This window comes from Neoarius graeffei, chromosome 15 (genome assembly GCF_027579695.1).
Source record: "Neoarius graeffei isolate fNeoGra1 chromosome 15, fNeoGra1.pri, whole genome shotgun sequence".
Classification (NCBI taxonomy): Eukaryota; Metazoa; Chordata; class Actinopteri; order Siluriformes; family Ariidae; genus Neoarius; species Neoarius graeffei.
The window spans coordinates 46,965,170-46,984,378 of NC_083583.1; the positions used below are offsets into that span (position 1 = coordinate 46,965,170).

Consider the following 19,209-nt stretch of genomic DNA (forward strand, 5'->3'; position numbering starts at 1 on the left):
GTCTGGGTGACCCCAAACTTTTGAACGGTAGTGTGTATACATGTTATTTCACCTCCCTCACTGCCATCACCAGGAACTACAATGATAACATTTTAACATAGCCTATGGAAATCCAAAGTTTACACATTATCATCACGCACAGAAATTGCAAAACTGCAAAGCTAGTTTTAAAACCGCTAAGTTCCCACTGTTAACCATAGCGAGAAGCTGGGCTACGCGTGTGTGTGTAAAGTGTAAACCAGTGCATCCTGGCTTTCTAACTATGCCTGTGTGTTGCGTGAGCGGCAGTCAGTCAACAACTCTTCGCAAAGTTTCCTTATGAAACAATATGCTCGCTGAAATTATGGCAAGGAACGCCAGATTAAACATTAAAACTGCCTTCTGAGCACTGTATCTACAGGCTACCACCGAAAGAAGGAGGCTACCAGAAAGGCATCACTACTCCGTACGATTTTACTTTCACTACGACATTACTTTGAACAGACTATCAAAAAATTGCAAGATGATATGATAAAGTAAGGCACAGTTTACTTACAGTCGTTTTTTTTTTTTTTTTTAAACGATGCAATCGTTTTCTGCCTTTTGGCACCCTTCATCATGCCGTGTTGGGGTCCTGAACTAGGAGGAGCTGTCCCCGATATGCCTGTCAAACTTGTTGTAGGTAACCATAGCAACCAAGCTCGAGCTCGCAACCTGTGCAGTCTGCGCAGTTGCAACTATGTATATGTACTGCTGTGCACCTCAATAAACCGAATGGTAATTAGTCTTTTGATTTTTCCGTGAGGTTTGCCTTATGCAAAGAAAGACAGCATAGACGTTTTTTCCTCCCTATAAGTGGGGGGGACCGAACGAGGTGAATTTAAATCTGGGTGGGACGAATCCCCCCCGTCCCCCCCTCTATCTGCGCCCATGGTTTTGACCCATATTATTTTTAAAAAGTCAGACTTTTCTGAAGATAAGACGCTTCTACCGACCATCAAGTACCCAGATATCGCGTTCTATCTGGTTCAGCTGCCGAAGAATCAAGTCTGACCTTGGACGAAACATCGCCCATTTTCTGAGTGGGTGCCCAGTCTGGATTGTTTCTATCATATAATTTTGCTGGCGCTCCTAGAAGCGAAATGGTAATACACGTGTTAAAATTATAACAACGACCAAGTGAACCACGATGAGAGAACATTCATTTTATAGCAAAATTCTAGCAACAAGAAATAAAATTCTTCCATGATATTATCGAGAAAGGTTTTGAATCTCACCCGAGATAAAATGATTACTGCAAACACGAGCTGTTTTGGTTTTAGCCTCTGTTAGATCAGCCCTGCCGATGTTGTTCAGCCGTGCTCATCTCCTCTCCGTACTAAGCCTCGGAGTTTCCTCGCCCTCTTTCCGAATCACGGACAGAATTCTAAAAAATCAGGATGTGCCACGGTCATGAGTACTGTTGTGACCACAACCATATACAGCATAAAGATATGGCATAGCTAAAAGAACCCTTAAAGCAGTGGATAAACAAAGAGTTGCGCATGCGTGACTATGTTTTGTATGGAATGTCGTTTGACCCCACTTTGTATATCCACTAACATGGCCGACATCCGGGTTTCTATTTTGCTTTTACGCCACTTGCAAGTCAAGGCTATGAGAACAAATTGAGGCTACAACATGGGTGTGTACTTGCGGTATGTGGGTCAGTTGTCAGTGTGTTGTCAGTCGTATTCCCATGGTGTTGATTCATTTCCAGGAATGAAACATGCGTATGTGTGTAATGAAGAGAGGCGGGGAGAGATGTGTGTTAATTAAAATTGGCCTTTGTACAAGCAGATGGTAGTTGAGGATTTTTTTTTAACTCTGTAAGGGTGGAAAAGATTGGAATCAGGCTTCTTTTATTAAGGCCTGGTCTGAAAGAGTTCCATAGAAGGTTGTTCGATGGGCATGAATCAACAATAGGCCTTATTTTCAATAGGCCTAATAGTAATACAGCTTACTTCCCAGAGTAAATATGATAGCCACGTTACTGCTTGTTTGAACAAGATTTGCATTCCTGCCTGTCATTTATTTCCTCCTTTGTAAACAGTCTAAATGTGTGTAAATAAGCCTACTTTTTCACATCTTCTGTTCAGTAAATAAAAACCGGTGTGCCTTACTGTATTTCATTTTCATTTATTTCATTTATAGTTTATTTGGCAGGGACAATGCAGTGCACATTATTACAAACATGACGTGGCAAAGCCATGACAAAACTTGTAGATGTGAATACATAGGAGGTTTGTAGCCAAATGGCTAGTTTGCAACCCCTGTCCCTGATCAGGCTACCTATTATAATAAAATATCACATTAAACAAAAATTATACAGATATATGCTATTTTAAAACATGCTTGCTATAGCATAAAAACCTTATACCAAAAAATAAACAACACAGATAAACAAAAAAGATAAACAACACCACTTGTGTATACAGACAGTATATGGTGTGTGTGTATAAGTGTATATGTGTGTATATTATCTATTGCCTGTCCTGATGGCTGCATTTTTGGTTTGCCTTAAGAAATTGTTTTACTTTTTTGTTAAATATTTTAGGCTCAGTCTGTGTTTTTATTTCCGATGGTAAGTCGTTCCAGAAATTTGTCCCAAGTATTGAAAAACTTGATTGGCCAAAACTGGTTTTACGCCCCTCTGCTATACAGTTGCCATTCACTGCTCCCCTGGTGGCTACCCTTCTTGTACTTATTTTTATTACAAAAGGGCATAGTACAGCAGGAGCAAGGTTATTTACACATTTAAAAATTAGTTTAAGAAAAGAAAACTTCATAAAATTCTCAAAACTTAAGAAGTTATATTTCTTCACTATTAAGCAATGATGCCACATTATTGGTTTGTGATCCAATATTTTTAGTGCCTGTTTGTATAATGATAGAATAGGTTTCATTGTTGTCTGGGAGGCTTGGCTCCATACAGTAATGCAGTAAGACAGATGAGAAAGTATCATGGCATGAAAGAACAATAAGGCTGCCTTAGTGGGTATGTGATGCCTTATCATTCTAAAACAGTTCAGGTTTGTTCGGAGTGTCGAAGTGAGTTTCTTAATATGTTTATTAAATTTAAGCTGAGAATCTAAAATGATACCTAAAAATTTAAACTTCCTAAAAAAAATTAACTTCATCTATAGTGTCCTGGTCTATTCTGATAGAACAGGTGGCTTTCCCTCTTATAGAAAAGCACATAGATACAGTCTTTTTAATGTTGAGAGTGAGATGATTGTCTTTAAGCCAGCAGGATACACCTTCCATCTCCTTAGTTAAAATTTCAGCTGCTATACTTGGTGTTCTGGCTGACACATAAATAACTGTGTCGTCAGCATACATTTGGCAATTAGCTGACTGACAACAGGTAGGTAGGTCATTTATATATAAACTGAAAAGCAGAGGCCCCAAAACTGAGCCCTGCGGAATGCCCATAGTTGATGTTAACAGCAGTGAAAGTTCAGTATTTACCTTGACCCTTTGTTCTCTGTGCTCTAGATATGATGCAAACCAGTCTATAGCATGTTTAGAAAGATTAAAATTGATGAGTTTGTTCAGGAGTATGTTGTGGTTGACCGTATCAAAAGCTTTTTTGAGGTCTATAAATACAGCCCCCACAACATTACCCCTGTCCAAACTCCTCTTAATATTCTCTGTAAGATAACAGTTAGCTATTTCTGTTGAGTATCCTGGTCTAAAACCAAACTGTTTGTTATTAATAAGTCCATTACTCTCAAGATGGTCTATTAGCTGCTCTGTAACAATTTTCTCTAGAATTTTAGAAAGAGCAGGCAATATAGAGATTGGTCTGTAGTTACATGCCTGATCTTTAGCACCAGATTTAAAAATTGGTGTTATGATGGCTTGTTTCCAGCTCTGTGGAAATTTGCCTACTCTGATGGATAGGTTTATCAAATGTGTTAAGGGTTTTGCCAGGACAGAACAGTGAGCTTTAATAAAGGCAGTATCAAGCCCAAATGCGTCCTTTGCTTTTGACACATTTAGTCTGTTAATCTGTTATTTCAGGTCATACTGAAAATTTGGCAAAAATGGCTCTTATCTCTATTGATGATCTTGCTGACCTGGATGATGAGCAGTTAGATGATGAAGTTACTGATAACTCCCAACCCGCAGATGAAGAGGAGGAGGAAAGGCTGCTTGCTCACTGGCAGGCTGTGGGGCGTACACATCAGGTCACCGTCCCAAGAGGTACAGTTTCTGAATTTGGGGTTTGACAGGGCTTTGGTTATTCTCATCATGGATCCATTTTCAGTTGTTCAACAAGCTTTAAGACTGTTGAACTCATTCAGCAGCAGGTCTGAGAGACAGGAAGATTAATTCTATTGAAACAGTCATGTTGCCAACTGAAAGCTAATATTAGACTGCAGACATTCAATGTTATAATATATGAGTCCATAAAGTGTGGCGCATGCTGGATTGGGTTTCTTCTTATAATTTATTAGGACAGTTTTTGAGTTATGAAAATATTTTTTTTAAATGTATATAATTATTGCATATAATTCTTATATAAGCACTGTTAGTATAATATGCTACCACCATCATGAATAGTGAACCAAATATACAGTGTGATGAATTGACACATACTATCCCATAATGCTGAAGTCACTATAGTTTGTATTTTATTTACAAATAAAATTTGTAAAAGTTCTGATTTTATCAATATTCATCCCCATAGGTATGAAATGCATAACCCTTCACATGTGGTTAGTTCTTGTGTAACCAGCAATCACAATTTTTGTTTGTTTGTTTGTTTGTGTTTTTACATGTTTTACTATTTTTTTTTTTTTTGCAAACTGTATTGATTTTTCTCCCACTTCAATATAATGGGTTATTTTGTGTGTATTTCTATCATATACAGTATCTTGCAAAAGTATTCATTCCCCTTGGTGTTTGTCTTGTTTTGTCACATTACAAGCTCAAATTAAAATGGATCGTTGAGGGGTTAGCACTAGGGATGTCCCGATCAGGTTTTTTTGCCCTCCGATCCGATACCAATCATTTGATTTTGAGTATCTGCCGATACCGAGTCCCGATCCGATACTTCTTATAATCCATAAAAAATAAAGACGAGGAAAGAAACGGATCCAGGATGTTCCTCATTTTTTATTTAACACCTTATTTTAACATCCAACAACTCTGTTAGCAAACAGAGCACTTACGTGAGGCAGTTTGAACAATAAATAACAAATTTTAAAAAATAACCTTAAAATACCTGGCAGGAATGTAAACAAATAAAAAAAATAAAGTGCCACAGTGCCGGTAATTTGCTTTTAAGAACGCATCTCACAGTGGTGTACAGTAATTTCAATTAAGGAAATGAACGTTTTTCTTGATGAAAACAAGCATTTCTACCCTTTCAGGTTTGAACCCGTTTCTTTTGTCATCCAACGAAAAAAAAAAATGATCTCATGCTTTGCTTTCCGCTTCGAACTGCTTCCGTGTTCAACTTTGCCGGCAACAGGCAGCCAATAACCAATAGCGTCTCCGCTACAAAGTGATGTCATGCCGCACGCGTTGATGTTGCTGTGTTGAGACAAGAGGTCTGGTCTCACTCTGTGCCAACGCATAGTTATTGATGTGTTAAAAATGAGAATATATTATATAGATATATATCCGATCCCTGATCGGGAGGCAATGCCCGATTCCGATCGAGTCTGAAACCATGTGATCGGGCCCGATTTCCGATCACGTGATCGGATCGGGACATCCCTAGTTAGCACCATTTTACTTACACAACATGCCTACAGCTTTAAAGGTGCAAATTGTTGTTTTATTGTGACACAAACAATAATTGAGATGAAAAAAACAGAAATCTGGAGTGTACATAGGTGTTCACCCCCCAAAGTCAATAATTTATAGAGCCACCTTTTGCTGCAATCACAGCTGCAAGTCTCTTGGGGTATGTCTCTATTAGCTTAGCACATCTAGCCACTGGGATTTTTACCCATTCCTCAAGGCAAGACTGCTCCAACTCCTTCAAGTTAGATGGGTTGCGTTGGTGTACAGCAATCTTCAAGTTATGCCACAGATTCTCAATTGGATCAAGGGCTGGACTTTGACTTGGCCATTCCAAGACATTTAAATGTTTCCCTTTAAACCACTCCAGTGTAGCTTTAGCAGTATGTTTAGGGTCATTGTCCTGCTGGAACGTGAACCTTTGTCCCAGTCTCAAACCTCTGGCTGACTCAAACAGGTTTTCCTCCAGAATTGCCCTGTATTTAGTGCCATCCATCTTTCCTTCAGTCCTGACCAGCTTTCCTGTCCCTGCAGATGAAAAACATCCCCACAGCATGATGCTGCCACCACCATCCTTCACTGTAGGAATGGTGTTCTTGGGGTGTTGGGTTTGCACCACACATAGCATTTCCCACGATAGCCAAAAAGATCAGTTTTAGTCTCATTTGACCAGAGAATCTTCTTCCATGTGCTTGGGGAGTCTGCCACATGCTGTTGGGCAAACTCCAAACGTATTTTCTTAAGCAATGCCTTTTTTCTGGCCACTCTTCCATAAAGCCCCACTCTGTGGAGTGTACGGCTTAAAGTGGTCCTATGGACAGATACTCCCATCTCCCCTGTGGATCTTTGCAGCTCCTTCAGTGTTATCTTTGGTGTCTTTGTTGCATCTCTGATTAATGCCCTCCTTGCCCGGTCTGTGAGTTTTAGTGAGCAGCCTTCTCTTGTCAGTTTTGTAGTGGTGACATATTCTTTCCATTTTGCTATAATGGATTTAATGGTGTTCCCTGGGATATTCAAAGTTTGGGATATTTTTTATAACCCAATCCTGATCTATATTTCTTCAAAACTTTGTCTTTGGCCTGTTTGGAGGCTCCTTGGTTTTCATGTTGCTTGCTTGGTAGTGTTGCAGAGTCAGGGTCCTTCCAGAACAGGTTGATTTATACAGATATCATGTGACAAATGATGTGACCCTTTGATTGCACACAGGTGGATCTTAATCAACTAATTATGTCACTTATGAAGTGAATTGGTTGGACCAGCTCTTATTTAGGGGTTTCATACGAAAGGGGTGAATACCTATGCACACTCCAGATTTCTGGTTTTTTTTCATCTTAATTATTGTTTTTGTCACAATAAAAAAAAAAAAACTGCACCTTTAAAGTGGTAGGCATGTTTGTAAATTGAATGGCGCTAACCCTCCAAAAATCCATTTTAATTATAGCTTGTAATGCGACAAAACAGGACAAACACCAAGGGGGATGAATACTTTTGCGAGACACTGTAATTCTAGTTAGGTCCATTTCTTGTTGCGGGTTTAACACTACAAAATGTGGAAAAGGGCTGTGCTTGTGCAAGCCACTGTCTGTTTCACATTGTTAGTGATGTTAGAGTTCAGAGCCATGAATGTAAAAGAACAGTTTGAAGAAATACAGAAATGAAGTTTACACAGTTTCCTCTGTACCCCAGTTGCTTTTTTAGGTTTGAACTGGTGCTACAAGGCTATAGATAACAAGGAAGGGAAGCATATCCAATTTTGGCATTAGGCAAACTGCATGCCTAACAAGCTCACCTCAAGCCATGTTGAGTTTCGAGCTAACCATAATAGAGGCCATCTTACAGCCAGAATCACTTCCTTCTTCGACACATAGTTTGGTATCATGCCAGAAAGGTGTCTGATTCAGACAGGAGGTGTGAATCTTGTGCATTAGAAGTAATTCTGAATAATAATGTAAGTCCAAGGCACAAAATCTAACTTTTCATACTTGTTAGCGACAGTATGTTAGTGTTATAGCTCATGTAAAAGCTAAAGGGGAAAATTGTATAGATTTAATTTCTGCCTGAACTAATCCTAGTCAGCTAACGTGTTTTTCTTCCTCTCATGGTTCATACACACTGCTGTGTTGAGAATTGAAGAGCTCTACAAGGTCACATAGCTTTTTTATGTGGAGATATTGCTCTCCAAGCTTCTCTATTGCATTGACCTTCTCTGCGGCATTGGGCACATTGAAAACGTTCATTTGCCCTCAGTCCTACAGGTTTATAGTCGTATGCCATATAAGAGAAAGAAGTTTAATGTCTCAGTAAAACATAACAGGCTTAAAAAAAAACACAGTGGTGAAGGTTGTATCTTATTAGTACACTGTACACAGCACTTTGTGCGTGCGTGTGTGTGTGTGTGTGTGTGTGTGTGTGTGTGTAATGAGTGCACCTTTAGATGCTTGTTTAAATATTTGACTCCATAAGATCACCACCTCTAATGAAATCACGACTAGTAAGCGAAGGATTTTAGATAAGTCAAGATTAAAATCAGGCTCAATTCACACTCTGTGTGGGCTTCATATTTCCTCCTAGAGATGGCTGGACCAATTGTGGAGATGACGAGGAGGAATCAGGAAGTGGAACAGATTCCTTTCGTCACCCTATCAACACATGAAAAGGTATAATTTGATTCCAAGTACATGCATTTTAGAGAACTGGATCTAGCTTACAGCAACTTTTTATACTCAGTGACAGAAGATCACATCACAGTCATATTATAAATAAGTGTCTATGAATGAACATAAACATATTCCCCCAATATTTTCTGCAATAAAAGGTATTTAAACTTTATTGATTAGCTACATGAGCTAGCTAGTTAAGTGTGCTTGAAAAGTTCCTCTGCAATCATTAGCTCGCTAGACCAAATTTGCAAGTGTAAAAATTCGACCATAAGATCTAAGGTAACTTACACAGGACCTTAGCACCATCAATGTGCTAGAAGAACTTTTATAAGGTTGCATAAGAAGTAACAGGGTATTATGTGCTTGGATAGTAAACCACATGGGAACTCATTGCAGCATAAAAACAGAATTCCAGAATCCCCTATCCGTTCGCCTCACCTCATAGTCTACGTCCCCGACTCGCCGTGCAACCTTGAAGGGCCCTTGCCACTTGGCAACTAATTTGGAGCTTGACGTGGGCAATAATACGAGTGCTTTGTCTCCCGGCATGAACTCTCTAAGGCGCGTGCGCTGTCATACAGCCGGATTTGACGTTCTTGTGCCTGCCACGAATTCTCCTGGGTTAGGTGCGTGAGGTTGTGGAGTTTTGCGCACAGGTCAAGAACGTACTGGATTTCGTTTTTGCTAGGTAAAGGTCCCTCCTCCCAATTTTGCCATAGCACGTCCAGAATGCCATGCAGCTTACGCCCATATAATAATTCAAATGGAGAAAACCCCGTGGTGGTTTGCGGGACCTCTCGTACTGCGAATAACAGGGGCTCGAGCCACTGATCCCAATTACATGCATCTTCACTTATGAATTTCCGGATTATGTTCTTGAGTGTTTGGTTAAATCACTCTACTAAGCCATCCGTTTGTGGGTGATAGTCACTGGTGCGGATAGACTTAATTCCCAATAACCCATACAGCTCGCGCAGTGTGCGTGACATAAACGAAGTGCCTTGGTCTGTCAGGATTTCTTTCGGAATCCTGACCCAGGAGATAAAGCGGAAGAGCACTTCCACATTACTGCGTGCTGAGATATTGCGAAGAGGCACTGCTTCTGGATATCATGTTGCATAGTCCACCAGAACTAAAATAAAGCGATATCCTCGTGCTGACCGATCTACAGTAATTGGCTCGACAAGATCCATCCCAATTCGCTCAAATGGGGTCTCGATTAGAGGAAAAGGGTGCAACGGTGCTTTTGGAGTGGCCACGGGATTTACTAATTGGCATTCACGGCATGCCGCACACCACCGACGGACATCCTTGCGAATCCCTGGCCAATAGAACCGGACCATTATTTGGGCTAGTGTTTTATCTTGCCCTAAGTGTCCAGCCATGGGATTAAAGTGAGTCGCATGGAATACAAGTTCCCTATGGCTCTGTGGGATTAACATTTGGGTTATTCGTTCACTAGTTTGAGTGTCCTATGTCACTCAGTACAATCTATCTTTGACAATAGCAAAATAAGGGAAGGCCGGTGCCGCGCTTGACTGAAGAGTTTGACCATCGATTACTCTCACTTGGTCAAACGCATGCCGCAGAGTCTCGTCTCGCAACTGCTCTAAGGGGAAATCCCCAAGGCAATCCCTGAGAGAGGGAGGAGGAGTGGGCTGCTCCTCACTCTGACGCGGTGTTGACGTAGACGGCTCTGTGACAGCTTCTCCAGTCAACACTACACCAGGATCTTCCCGTGACCTACTAGTGCAGGACCCACTACGTGTTAAATATTCCATCAGCTTTTTAAACCCTGGTCAATCAGTGCCCAAAATCAACGAGTGGTTGAGACAAGGACTAACCACCACCTTTACTCTATGCATTTGGCCCCGGAATAGAATATGGACAGACACTAAGGCAGGGGTCACCAAACTACGGCCCGCGGGCCAGATCCGGCCCGCCACCCCCCTTTGACCGGCCCCCCCAGCCCCTCTGCCCCCCACCACTTGAACCGGCCCTATGAGGCAATCCCCAAAAGTGGTCATGGCCTATTTTTTTAAATTGCTTTTTGGCAAATAATAACATGTCTGCATCTTGTATTTTGTTGATTTTATCAATTCAAATTGATATTTAGTTATAAAATGAACTATTCATATTTTCCGAATTTTCGTCATATGCTCGCGATCAAGCAGTGACAGGCAGCACATGCGCAGAGAACTGTCAGTGTTCAGGACAGCAAAATGGCTAGCAGTAAGCGAAAAGCTGACAGAGAATGCAGAGTTTTTAAAGAACAGTGGACCACCGATTATTTTTTCGTTCAGTGTAAGGACCGTGCAGTTTGTCTTGTATGTAAAGAAAGTGTCGGTTTTCAAAGAATATAATCTGCGTCGTCACTACGAAACCCGCCACAAAGAGTATGCTAGTTTGTGAGGGCAAACAAGAGAAGACAGGATTCGGAGGATGAAATGCGGACCGGCTGCACAACAGAATGTCTTCCTTCGCCAAACCCAGATCAACCAGGCTGCTTTCCGAGCTAGCTATAAGGTAGCTCACCTACTAGCTACCCATGGAAAGCCGTTTACTGATGGGGACTTTGTTAAAGTATGCATGCTTGCTGTGGCCGAGGAGGTGTGTCCCAACAAGAAGGATGCACTCAACGCGGTGAGTCTCTCCGCACCTACTATGACCAGGCGAACCGAAGATTTGGGGGACAACGTGTATGACCAGCTGAATGAGAAAGCGTCAGAATTCGAGTTTTTTGCTTTGGCCATGGATGAGAGCAATGGCGTGCAGGACACAGCACAACTGCTGTGATCTATTGATCTATTGCTCATATTATTATAATTTCACTGTTTTTTAAAATGTATTTATTTTATAGGCCTATTTATTTGACCTTTATTAAGTGCTGCATACAATTATTATTTATATTATTAATAATATCAACAGGCCTACCTACAATTTATAATTTTCCACTCACCTTTGCCAGTGTCAATCACCTTAAATAGGCAGATGTTTCTTACCTTGACAGCTTTGATGTTATTTTTATTAGAAAATAAATAAATGGAATATCAGTGGTATTTCAAATTAAAACAAAGTGTGAAGACTCGATTACTACTTTTGCAAACCACTAGTAAAGATAAACAAATATGTGCCAGGAATCAAGTGTTGATATAGTAGTGGGGATATAGTAGTTGGGATATAGTAGTTGGGATATAGTAGTGGGGATGGCTGTGCCAGGCTAGTAATCTCTACTACACAATGAGGCCTGCTGGTGGTCATATTTGTCTGGGTCATACAATTCTATGTTATATAGCTGACCCGAACCTGGCCCCCCATCACAGTCAGGAACGACAATGTGGCCCCCAGAGAAAAAAGTTTGGTGACCCCTGCACTAAGGGATAACTGTGAACATCCCCATGCACACACAACACTTTCACCGCTTGTGCTCTCCCCAATGCCTCACCTTGCACCAGGCATTGGTGAATTGAGGTCTGATTACAACCGGAATCCACCAAAGCGTGATATGTATCCCCTTGAATACTTACTAGTATGTGATATGTTCCGGGCAGTTTCTGGCGCGTCGGAGATCCGGATTACAGCTCCCACCTCCCTTGTGGAGCTCTGACTGGAGATGCTCCGATTCCCCGCCGCACCAGCACACCAGCCCAGGCTTTCCCTCTGCACTGGTGTTATGGGAGTCACTCACCTGAGGAGAAGACAACACAGACACGGAAGAGGAAGATGGGAGGACACCACGGGTGTGACGGGCCGGCTGGGGAGGAGCCGGTCACTGCCTCCGCGGCAGGGGAACGGGGTGGGGAGGGGAACAAGAGACGGGGGGAAAGAGAGAGAGAGAAAAGAAGCGAGGGGAAATGCCTCATCTGCCTGCCGTCGGAGCCACCTCCAGATGGTCCTCCGCCAGCTTGATGGCTCGTTCCAGCGACACCGGGTGATGACACTGGACCCATTCTGCCGTTCCTTCCGGAAGTCGAGAGATAAACTGTTCCAGTGCCACCAGATCGATGATCTTGTCGGCGTCGCGGTCTTCTGCCCTCAGCCACCGCCGGCAGACGGCCCAGAGTTGCTGGCCGAATGCAAACAGCCAGCCGACCTCCTCCAATGCCAGCGTCCGGAAGCTCTGGCGATGTTGTTCCAGGGAGCGGCCAACCCGCTGCAGGATGGCTTTCCTCAGGTCAGCATACACCAGTCGGCTGTCAGCAGGGAGCTGCTGCACTGCGAGCTGCGCCTCGCCAGTCAGGTGCGGGAGGAGGCTCGCCGCACGCTGCTCCACTGGCCACCCCCTCACCTTGGCTGTTTGCTCGAAGAGGACGAGGAACGCTTCTGGATCATCCTGCGGGCCCATCTTCGTAAGGGTGCCGGCTGCGGTGATGGTCGACGCCCCTGCTGATGCGAGCAGCTGCCGGAACGCCTGGCGATCTTCCTGCTGGGCCAGCATCAAGGCTTCGAACCATTGCTCCTGTTCCTTTCGGAGGGCAATCAGCGCTTGATGCTCGTTCTGCTGGGCGGTAGCGAGGGCAAGGATGAGCTCTATGAATGGGGAGGACTCCATGGGGTGGTTCCCTTCTGTGCTCCCGGGTTTCAGCACCACTGTAGCAGTTCCTGATGTGGGTGGAGCACAGAAGCATGGCAGACGAGAGTTGATGGTCACACACAAACGCTTTATTTCACTGATTTCAGCTTTTCAGCTTTCACTCACTCACTCACTCACTCACTCACTCACTCACTCATGCGTTGTGGTCAGGAGGGAGCCCCTTTTCTCTGCTCTCTCTCTCCTTTTATGCTCCATCCCTGTAACAAACACACACACACACATTAATTGACAGCAGGTGGAATGACTTAGCCACTTACCTTCCCCGACCCCGCCCTCCATTCACAGACTGCTGGTTGGCCATGCCCCTGCTACCACATAAAGGCTCACACGAATTAACAAATCGCATATTTTTGTTTTATTGCATTTTGGAAAATATCTCAACTTTTCTGGAAATGGGGTTATAAATGCTTTTCATCGCTTAAGTTTGGAACCTGCATGCAAATGGCTGCTCTGGTGCATCTCTTCTGAAATGCTGCTTGTAGGTTTTGTGCAGTGGGTTGATGCTGATTAGGATGGAATTTGACAGCTTTAGGATCACCATTCACTCATCAACATCTGCATAATTAAAGACAGCATCTCTAATTAATTATTATTATTTTTTAGAAATCTCTTCAAATTAATTTAGGATGTCATGACATGATTAAGTTTGGATTTTTCTTTCATGCATAAAAGCATTTTACTGAAATACCGAAATTGTTCCCTTGCTATAGTTTTGTGTTCCCTCACAGGTTTTAGACATCGAATACTAAAATGTGGTTGTCTTTTATGATTTAGTCACACACAAACAAATGTTACATTATTAGTGTGGGACACAGTAATACATTGTCATACTTCATATATATGTTCATGTACTCTGGGCTCTGTATAATTTTTTCCACCATGCTTGAATTACCATTTAATAATAGCATTAATACAGCACTTGATGCTGGCTGTCTGCTTGCAGTGGTGAGTACAGTTCAAGCTGTGACTCCACAGTACATGCCTAGGCAGCAAAAAATGGCATTTGTCCAAACCTAAAGGCATGTCCCAAGCATGTCATGCAATAATCCAGCATATCAAACAAAACAGACAGGCAGCACAGTGGTATAGCAGGGAGTGTTACCGCCTCACAGCTCCAGGGTTCCCAGTTCAATCCAGCTAGTATGTCTCATCCGGAGTGTATTCCTGCCTCAAGCTGAGTGTTCTTGGGATAGGCTCCAGATTCACCACAATCCAGGCCAGTATAAAGGACTTACTGAAAAGGAATGAATAAATGGCTCTGTAGTTCATGCTTCGAAGGGAATGTGCTTTATTAATTAAATGTTATGGGATTATTAACCCGTTATTAGCGATGCACTATAATGCTGCATCATTTAGTAAAGTTGTATAGACAGTAAATTGCTTTTATGTTGGCCAAACAAAACTAAAACTTCCTGCCAAATTTACAGGTTTTTAAAACCCTGTTTTTCTTCATACCCATGTTGAGAAATGCGAATCACCCCTAAATTATCAAGCATGTTTAGGGCACAGCTTGTTTTAATAGCAGAGCTTCCCATGCACGAAGCTCCATACTTAAGAGATTATGGTAATGCATTGACCTGATTTTTGATTGCTTTTACGACCGTACGACGTCCATACGATGTACCACCGCAGGAAACCCGACCGTAAGTACAAGGCATCCTATCTCACAAACACTTGACCACCAGCCAACAAAATTTGTGTCTTTATTTATATAAGATAGATGGGGTTTTTTATCTGGTGTTTATTTTTAATTTTCTTTTTAAAAAATAACATGGGATTATTTACTCATACATTTTACACTCATCTGGAGTTTTGAGCTCTGTTCCTTCAATGAAGATCAAGGGAGGACGAGCAGTAGAAGCTGGGGCAGGCTGCACCAGAACCTCTGTCTTGGCAAGGCTGATGATGAGACCGAAAAGACGAGAAGCTTCAGCAAATTTGTTGATGATGAGCTGGAGGTCTGACTCCTTGTGTGCCATGAGGGCATGGTCATCAGCAAATAGCGCTTCTAGGATCTTCTTTTCTATCGTCTTGGTCTTTGCACTCAGGCGACGAAGGTCAAATACGGATACGTCCAGCCTGTACCGAAGGTACACTCCCTGATCCAGTTCACGGACGGCATGGGTCAGCACACAGGTGAAGAAGAGGTTGAAGAGAATGGGAGCCAGCATGCATCCTTGCTTCACGCCATTGGTGATGTCAAACGGCTTCAACGCTTCTCCACCAGAACGTACTAGACCAGTCATGTCATCATGGAACAGGCGAATCAGGTTCACAAACCTCCTTGGACATCCAAACTTTGACAGGATGAGCCAGAAGGCCTCTCTGTTTACTGTGTCGAAGGCCTTGGTCAGGTCTATGAAGACAACGTAGAACTCCATGTTCTGCTCAATGCACTTTTCTTGGACTTGATGAACTGAGAAGATCATATCGGTGGTGCTGCGGCCTGGACGGAAACCACACTGTGCATCAGGCAGATTCTCTTCTGAGATGTCGGTGATCAGGCGGTTGAAGATGACATGAGCCAAAATCTTCCCAGCAATTGATAGAAGTGAAATCCCTCAGTAATTGCCGCAGTCAGCCTTGCTGCCCTTCTTGAACAGTGTGATGACCGTAGCGTCCCTGAACTCTTTAGTCATGTCTTCTTCCTTCCAGATGCTGGTAAGAATGTTGTGGAAGGCTTCTAGTGCCACTGGCCCAATTGACTTAAAGAACTCAGCTGGAATTCCATCCATTCCTGGTGCTTTGCCTGAGCTGGTCTGGCTATATATATGGGCGGCACGGTGGTGTAGTGGTTAGCGCTGTCGCCTCACAGCAAGAAGGTCCTGGGTTCGAGCCCCGGGGCCGGCGAGGGCCTTTCTGTGTGGAGTTTGCATGTTCTCCCCGTGTCCGCGTGGGTTTCCTCCGGGTGCTCCGGTTTCCCCCACAGTCCAAAGACATGCAGGTTAGGTTAACTGGTGACTCTAAATTGAGCGTAGGTGTGAATGTGAGTGTGAATGGTTGTCTGTGTCTATGTGTCAGCCCTGTGATGACCTGGCGACTTGTCCAGGGTGTACCCTGCCTTTCGCCCGTAGTCAGCTGAGATAGGCTCCAGCTTGCCTGCGACCCTGTAGAAGGATAAAGCGGCTAGAGATAATGAGATGAGAGATTATATATATATATATATATATATATATAGTGATGCCTACAAAACACCATGAAAGGTCACAATCTTCCAGTTCAGCCACTGCAGCATGTCGACTTCCACAGGCACATGCTTACTCTTCCTCCTTATATGGTCTTCCAGCGTTCCTGCCAGGTTCTTGTTAGGACTTGGACTGTTTTGGCCTCTAGAGGCCGCTGTTATTTCCTTTTCGTGTCATATTTATTTTGGCCTCTAGAGGCCGCCACTGTTCCTGTGTTTTGTGTTTTTTTTTTGTTAATTGCCTGTTAGTCCTAATTATCTTCACCTGTGTCCTTAATTAGTTTGTGTATTTATACCCCTGAGTTCAGTCCTCTTGTCACGGAGTCTTTGTGCTGTTATGTTTATCTCCAGTTTCCTTTGTACTGTGTTTTGTGGATCTTCTGAGCTTTTGCATTTTTGCCTTTTTCTTTTTGAATTATACTCTTTGTTTTTTTTTTGTTTTTTTTTGCCCTGGATTGTATATAGTGTACATAGTATAAATAAACCTTTTGTTACCTTTTCTACTTCCGCCTCACGCCTCTGCATTTGAGTCATTCCCCTGGTGGCCTAGTGGGGGTTTGCTGGATCATCACACCAACGAACCAGGTTCGAATCCCAGCAAAACCCTAACAGAAAGACTCCGTCATGACCGACTCAGCAGAGGCTGCTTCAACTGTCTACCCGGCCAACCTTCAGGGAATTATGGCAGCTTTGACACGCTTCGGAGCAACCATGGACGCTCATGGACGTACGCTCACCAGCCAACGTGAGGCCCTTGCTCGCCACGAGGAACTGCTTCAGCAAATTGGGAAAACCCTGGCACAGCTGACATCTCTGCCTGCATCTCCTGCTCCTGATCCAGTTCCTGCTCCTGATCCAGCTCCCACTCCTGCTCCAGTGCCTCCTGCCATGCTGCCTTCTTCACCTTGCGAACCCAGCCTTCCTGCACCACAGAGGTATGACGGCAAGCACAGTGAGTGCCGAGAATTCCTTACCCAGTGTCAACTCACCTTTGAGCTTCAGCCTACCACCTACACTACGGATCGCCGCAAGATTGCCTTTGTGATCACCTTATTAGCTGGTAAGGCGCGAGCCTGGGCTACTGCTATCTGGCAAAGACAGGGACCTGAGTGCTTTGATTTCCAGCTGTTTTCTGAAGAGATGCTTCGGGTCTTCGATCAGGCAGACATCAGTACCGACGCAGCCCGAAAGCTCATGTCCATCCGGCAAGGAGGAAGCGTCGCAGATTACGCCATCTCGTTCCGAACACTCACAGCAGTAAGTGGATGGAATGAGACTGCCCTGGTGTCAGCCTTCCACCATGGTCTGTCTGACCCCATCAAGGACGGTCTGGCCTCTATTGGATGCCCAAGTGACCTCGAAACCCTCATCTCACATGCTATTCGTCTGGACAACAGGATGAGAGAACGCCACCAAGCCTTGAGCCCCCCCAGCCTCCCTACCTCTACCTGGAGACCGTCTACCTCCTTCAGTGACTGTCCAGAACCCATGCAAGTGGGTCGTACTCGCCTCTCCGCATCTGAGAGGGAGCGCAGAAGGAGGGACAAGTGCTGCATCTACTGTGGCAAGCCTGGTCACTTCCGAGCATCATGTCCCGAACTCTTGGGAAAAGGACCGCCCCGTCCAGCCGAGGGAGGGTTGTGACGGGGCCTACCCTCTCTCCCGGACTCCCTGGCCAAGGAATCTACATCCCGGTCTCCATCTCCTGGGGTGAGTCTGTCCACTCTTGTCAAGCTTTGATAGACTCAGGGGCAGCTGGGAACTTTATGGATAGTCACTTCGCCCAAAGCATCAATATACCTACTGCACCTCTTGAAGTCCCTCTGTCTGTGTCTGCCCTCGATGGCCAAGCGTTAGGTGATGGACGAGTCACTCAAGTTACTTCTCCAGTCTTCCTCCAGTCTCAAGGTCACAAGGAAGAAATATCCCTGCACCTGATTCCTTCACCTGAGTTCCCAGTTATTCTAGGCCTTCCTTGGCTTACTCGCCACAACCCTCACATAGACTGGGTAACAAGCCAGGTTGTGGAATGGGGCCCTGCATGCCATGCCTCTTGTCTGCTCTCTAGCTCTCCTGTGTCTCCTGCCGAGCCCCCTGATCTCACCGAGTTATCTCAAGTTCCCACAGAGTACTGGGATCTCAAGGAGGTATTCAGCAAGAGCAGGGCCGCCGTTCTTCCTCCGCACCGGGCCTACGACTGTGCCATCGACTTGCTCCCTGGGACTACCCCTCCTCGTGGCAGACTGTTTTCCCTCTCTCAGCCAGAACGCAAGGCCATGGAGGAATACCTCAAAGACGCCCTGGTCTCTGGGTTCATTCGACCCTCCACCTCACCTGCTGGTGCCGGCTTCTTCTTTGTCGGCAAGAAGGATGGGGGGCTCCGACCATGTATTGACTACAGGGGCCTGAACAAGATCACTGTGCGCAACCGATATCCCCTTCCGCTGATGTCCACTGCTTTCGACCTGCTCCAAGGCGCCACCGTCTTCACCAAGTTGGACCTACGGAACGCATACCACCTCATCCGTATCCGACAGGGAGACGAGTGGAAGACTGCCTTTAACACCCCATCTGGGCACTACGAATACCAGGTGATGCCCTTCGGACTCACCAACGCACCAGCTGTTTTTCAGGCCCTAATCAACGACGTCTTAAGGGACATGATTAACCTGTACGTCTTTGTCTACCTCGATGACATCCTTATCTTTTCCAAGACCGTGCAGGAGCACCGCCACCATGTCCCCCAGGTTCTCCAGAGGCTGCTACAGAACAATCTGTTCGCTAAGGCCCAGAAATGCGAATTTCATGTTCCCGAGGTGTCCTTTCTGGGATTTATTGTACGGACAGGCCAACTCCAAATGGACCCTGCCAAGACCCTGGCCGTCCGGGACTGGCCTACTCCCAAGTCCGTTAAGGAGGTTCAGCGGTTCTTAGGATTCGCTAACTTCTACCGCAAGTTCATCAGGAACTTCAGTTCTGTGGCAGCACCCATGTCA

General features: G+C 44.3%; 1 protein-coding gene across 1 annotated transcript in view; it reads left to right on the plus strand.

Annotated features, from left to right (window-relative positions):
* Window positions 1–19,209, plus strand: part of soul4 (heme-binding protein soul4) — a 35,912-nt gene that overhangs the window by 6,279 nt on the left and 10,424 nt on the right. Inside the window, exons 2-3 of the mRNA XM_060941496.1 lie at window positions 4,045–4,227; window positions 8,347–8,432. Of these exons, the coding sequence (XP_060797479.1) occupies window positions 4,068–4,227; window positions 8,347–8,432 (246 nt within the window). The 5' untranslated portion in view covers window positions 4,045–4,067. The remainder of the gene's footprint in view (window positions 1–4,044; window positions 4,228–8,346; window positions 8,433–19,209) is intronic.